Source organism: Charadrius vociferus, unplaced genomic scaffold (assembly GCF_000708025.1).
Source record: "Charadrius vociferus isolate BGI_N301 unplaced genomic scaffold, ASM70802v2 scaffold1442, whole genome shotgun sequence".
Taxonomy (NCBI): domain Eukaryota; kingdom Metazoa; phylum Chordata; class Aves; order Charadriiformes; family Charadriidae; genus Charadrius; species Charadrius vociferus.
This window is the reverse complement of record NW_009647344.1, coordinates 162,080-167,120: the sequence shown is the minus strand read 5'-3', so window position 1 is coordinate 167,120 and position 5,041 is coordinate 162,080. Positions and strand designations below refer to the sequence as shown.

Below are 5,041 nucleotides of genomic sequence, written 5' to 3'. Positions count from 1 at the left end.
GGGGGGCGAGCGGTGCCGCCATGGCGCCGGGGGATGGCGGTCGCTCGCTCCCCGCTCTGCGCCCCGTAATAGGCGATGGGTGCGCGTCCCTGCGCCGTCCGCTTGTCCTCCTGGGAGTAACCCACCTCCTCCCCCCGCAGCATGTCCAAAATACTGAAATGCGCTGGAAACGAGGACATCATAACTCTGCGAGCAGAAGACAATGCGGACACGCTGGCTCTAGTGTTTGAAGCACCAAGTGAGTGTTACTTTTCATAGAATCATAGAATGGTTTGGGTTGGAAGGGACCTTGAAGACCACCCAGTCCCACCCCCTGCCCTGGGCAGGGACACCTCCCACCAGCCCAGGTTGCTCCAAGCTGGCTCCTCTCCCTGATCCAGAGTCCCTCCCCAGCTCTCCTGGAGCCCCTTTAGGCACTGGAAGGGCCTCTAAGGTCTCCCTGGAGCCTTCTCTTCTCCAGGCTGAACACCCCCAACTCTCCCAGCAGAGGGGGTCCTGAATCTCATCCTCTCCCGCTCCCAAAAAAACCCTTTGGAGTTCTCCCCGCTGCCCTCTTCCCAGGAAGAGATGCCAAAGCCTGAAACAGCCTTTTTACGAGCTCCAGCATACATCCTGCCCAAGCAAAGCTGAATGTGATCCTTTCCCCCCCTTTGTCTCCTCTAAATCTCCCCTCTTTCAGTGTAAAACTGTTCCTCCTCATCCCCTTTCAGATGCTGGAAGGAACAAATTCGCCACCACGGTATTTCTAGGTAGTCATAAGTCATGGAGATATAGGGGGAAGGAAATAACAATAAATAGCCCAGAAACAGGAGGGGACAGCTGGTATTTAAGTTCTTGAAACCATTCAGTCAACTTGTCCAACACTTTCTTTGTAAGAGGAAGACTTTTTTTTAGTGCCATGTACAGATATTCCTGATGTGGGTCACTGTCCTCTTACAGCCCACAAAAGGCTGTTTGGGTCACTTTCAGATCTATAGCTCTAATTAACCAAGGTGGATCTCACTGTCATGATTGAGGTGGTTTTACGTGGGAAGAGGCAAAACTTAAATTCAGGATGATGACTTCATGGAAAGACTTGGTCAAACTGTGCTTTGTTTCTTTAGATCAGGAAAAAGTTTCCGATTATGAGATGAAGCTCATGGATCTCGATGTGGAGCAGCTTGGAATTCCAGTAAGTAGTGGCTCAAAACACTGACTGTGCTGTCTCATAGAAATAGGCTTTTTCCCCGCATTTACATCAGATTTAAGAGTTTGAGCCTGTGACAGAACTTCCTTTGGAAAGACAAACTCAATCACAGTGACTGCACCACACGTCTTGGTAGGAGTTTAATTACAACACTCCCTTTGCAGGAACAAGAGTATAGCTGTGTAGTGAAGATGCCCTCTGCTGAATTCGCACGCATCTGTAGAGATCTCAGCCACATCGGTGATGCAGTTGTCATCTCCTGTGCGAAAGATGGTGTGAAATTTTCAGCAAACGGAGAACTGGGAAATGGGAACATCAAACTGTCACAGACCAGTAACGTGGATAAAGAGGAGGAAGCTGTAAGTTAAGCCGTCATGGTTACTGTGGTGTCTCCAATATTGAGGTTTCTACTAATACGACTAATTCTCTGACCTGTTGGGGACCAAAGCTGGGCGATTGGGTCATGTATTTCTCTGGTTTATAGATCAGAGTCAACAAATCGCTGCTGACTTTAGGTTCTTACCCCGGCGCCTGCGAGCAGCGCTCGGCAGATCGGGGAGAAGCACCGTGACTGCCTCGGCATCAGGTGTCTCAGTTGTGGGAGAGGCTTGAGGGAACTTGTGGCATTCACCGTGGTCTAACCTGGCTGGTGGTTTTCCAGGTGACAATAGAGATGAATGAGCCAGTCCAACTGACCTTTGCTCTGAGGTACCTCAACTTCTTCACCAAAGCCACTCCCCTGTCACCCACAGTAACGCTCAGCATGTCTGCGGATGTCCCTCTGGGTGAGTAGCAGCAGCTCTCCTTGAAAACACCCTGGGGGAATGCTGCCACCGTAGAACTGCCTTAAGAACTCTTGATTGAACCGCTTTTCTGAAGCACCTTCCCAATACCGTTTGTTTTTCTTTCTCTTTCCCAGTTGTGGAGTACAAGATTGCTGATATGGGACACTTAAAATACTACCTGGCTCCAAAGATTGAAGACCAACAAGATGGCTCTTAATTGGAGTGGGACTGAGGGGGAGATCCGGTCGGCTCTTGGGAGAGGACGGCTGCTTTGCAGAAGGCAATGATGGTGTCAGCAATTTCAGTGCATTGGAGCATCGTCTCAGCACTGTTAGGAGTTGTGTAGATATCTTTGTAAATATTTTTCAACTTACTATTTTACTACACTGATATCATTGGAAATAGGAAATTTTGCTTTTTTATAGTCTATTCCTGTACTTCCAGTAATCTTTTAGATGCTGTCTTAGGGTGAAATATGTTACTCCTCTCGCCTTAAGGTGAAATATGTTACTCCTCTTGCCTTGTGTTAGTGAAGGGGCGCAGTATTTAACTTGCATAAAGACGATGTTTCCTGGAGTTTCACCTGTGGACCTGTCGTTGACTGGGGTTGCTGTTCAATTGTGCCGCGAGTTTACTTGACCTTAACTCATCCTTTTATTTTTGAAGCTGATACTCTAACTGAAACTTGGAAAATGGAAATAAAGAATATAATTTCATGGGTTTGATCCTGTTTAAATGTGGTTGGGGTGAGTCAAAGCTTTATCACGCTGTGCTAATGCACCCCGATGCTTTTTCAAAGGAACCTCCAACAGGGGAGCTCGTGCTTTCTCTCTTCTGCACTGGAGTTACTGACTTCTGCGTTGATGGTTGAGGTGTGGTGAAATGGAGGGGTGTGGTTACAGTGGGAAGAACTAATGGCTCTGTGATGCCGTTTCCTTTAAGCAGAGGAGGTTTGTGAAGCAGGTTTGCTTTTCAAATGTGTTTGCTTCAGCTGTTGGCCAGAGCTGCCTCCGGGGCCTGTCCCTGTCGCTCTTGCTGAAGCCAGAGCTGGAGGCACGGGCTGCGGTGTTGCTGTTCCTCGGTCTGAGGGGGAGCCCTGTGAGCCCTTCTGGGGTTTTGGCTCTGCAGTTCCTGGTTTATCGATGTTAGGCTGTTCCTCACCGGGCCTGGGTGTGTTGCGTTCATTGGGTGCCTCTGTCCCACACTGTTCACACCTCTGACAGGCGCTGTGCGCTCGCCTGAGCGATTCATCCTGAGGGAAGGCATTTGTGATTGTCTTCGTGTTGTTGCTGAAGATAAAAGGTTTATAGCGTGTTTCACCCTGAAGGTTTGATCATGAAAAACAGGATTTGAAAGCGGTTTCAGGCAGCTACTGGGCCTTTTCATTCGCTTACTGCACTGCTGCCCAAATCCCTCTGGGATCTGAGTGACTCCACTCGGGCATGAATGAAGGAACACCAAAAAGCGACTCGGTGGGTGCAGTAAGTGGGACTGACCGGCTCCGGAGTGCTGTGGGTGTTTGAGTTTTCCAGGAGGCTGTTGGGTGCTTCCAGTGGTCGGCACTGCAAGAGGATCTCCAGCATGAGCCGCCTGCAAACTTGGCACTCGGAAGCCCCCCAACTGGTGAAGCAGTGGAATTTCACAAGGTGGCAGCACCGATTAAGAAACAAATTGTGCTGTGTCAGAATGATTGGGCACCAGTCTGGCAGAAACTCCCTCCTCAGAGCTGGGGGACAGTGTTTCTTAACGCCTCTGCCCTTACTCTTCACTGCCGGGAGCATTTCTGTACTCCTGGAGACAGTTTACACGGTGATTTTCTTGTGCTGCGGCGCAGAGCGCTCCCTGCCTGGTTTTCCGCTCCCGTGTTGGGCCGTGTCTCCTGTCTCATGCCCCCTTTATTCTCTGAAAGTGTCTGTTTGCTGAAATCGGCACCATCTCCACAGCAAGATCTTTGGCTGCCCGAGAGTTTTTCAGCAATTGCTGTTATTGCCCAGAAGTGGCGGATACCTTTGATAACCGGGAGGCTTTTTTCCCTCCAAATGTGAGGAATCTGCTTCTCGGGTGGGGCGGTCACAGTGGTACCCACCAGCCCAGTGAGCTCCTGTGCTTCGGCAGAGACTCCGGATTCGGGATGCTGAAGTAGGGCAGGACTCAGGGGTTCAGTGATGGGCGGATTCTGGGCTGGGGATGGAAGTGACTTCTTTTTGCTGCAACCTCCTGCTGTTGTGGGGATTACCAAACCCTTAGTTGTGCTGTTCTACTCATAAACACACTAGAAATAAGCCAAATCGCTTATTTTTACAGCTGTAATGAGCCAATTGAGTAGGCTCATGTTGTAAAAAACATCCTTTAATGTAAGTATCTATGCACTTGTGTTTCTGCTTCCTGGAGAAATCCTTCAAGTGGAATGTTTACTTTCCTGTTGCCATTCTCAAATACTTAAAATTAAGATGTTCCCTTTTAAAAGAAAAAAAAAAAAAACAAACAACAAAAAGCAACAAGCTGGGGAGGCTCAGTAAATGCTATGTGTGTTTCTCCATGTTTGAAGGAGTAAGCGTTTGAAGCTTATATATTTAGACTTTCTTACTAAGCAGAAAAGGAATAAGAAAGGGAGTAGGAGAATTCTTTGAAACTGGAGGAGATTGGGCTTTTCAGGCTCTAAATCCAGTGCCCATTTTATTCAGCTACAGGAAGGGGAACCCGAGCATCTCCCGCAGTTTCCCTCGGAGCGGGTGGCAGTGGAGCCCAGCTGTGTTTCATCTGATGCATTGATGTTCCAGGTGCCAGAAATCATTTTCTGGCTATGGCTCTTCTGTCACGCGCTCAGCCCTAATGGAGGTTTAATTAGGTCCAGATCATCCTTTAGAAAATCAGCTTTATTTTAAAGTATGCGCAGGAGCAATGTGTACAGACATGCTGTTTCATAAACCACCTGAAGTGACAGATCCGTCCCGGTGGGTCGTGGGTGACGTGGGCCTGGCTGAGCAGGACGTGGCCCACGGCATCCTTGCCCGAGGACACGCCGATCCCAGCCGCTCGTCGGGAGCGTGAGGCTGAAAATCCCCCCGCG

At 49.2% G+C, this 5,041-nt stretch overlaps 2 protein-coding genes across 2 annotated transcripts in view; one reads left to right on the top strand and one right to left on the bottom strand.

Annotated features, from left to right (window-relative positions):
* Positions 1-22, bottom strand: part of CDS2 (CDP-diacylglycerol synthase (phosphatidate cytidylyltransferase) 2) — a 22,740-nt gene extending 22,718 nt beyond the window's left edge. Inside the window, exon 1 of the mRNA XM_009880104.1 lies at positions 17-22. Coding sequence (XP_009878406.1) covers positions 17-22 — 6 coding nt within the window. The remainder of the gene's footprint in view (positions 1-16) is intronic.
* Positions 21-2,447, top strand: PCNA (proliferating cell nuclear antigen). Its single transcript, XM_009880103.1, has 6 exons — positions 21-79; positions 141-238; positions 1,104-1,171; positions 1,351-1,545; positions 1,848-1,971; positions 2,106-2,447. The coding sequence occupies exons 1-6, from the start codon at positions 21-23 to the stop codon at positions 2,186-2,188; spliced, it is 627 nt and encodes a 208-aa protein (XP_009878405.1). The 3' UTR covers positions 2,189-2,447.
* Positions 2,448-5,041: the final 2,594 nt, after the last annotated feature.

Coding starts and splice junctions, on each gene's coding strand:
- PCNA (XM_009880103.1), top strand. CDS start 21: ATGGCGCCGGGGGATGGCGGTCGCTCGCTCCCCGCTCTGCGCCCCGTA. Junction 239..1,103: donor TCTAGTGTTTGAAGCACCAA/GTGAGTGTTACT, acceptor TTGTTTCTTTAG/ATCAGGAAAAAGTTTCCGAT. Junction 1,546..1,847: donor TGGATAAAGAGGAGGAAGCT/GTAAGTTAAGCC, acceptor GTGGTTTTCCAG/GTGACAATAGAGATGAATGA.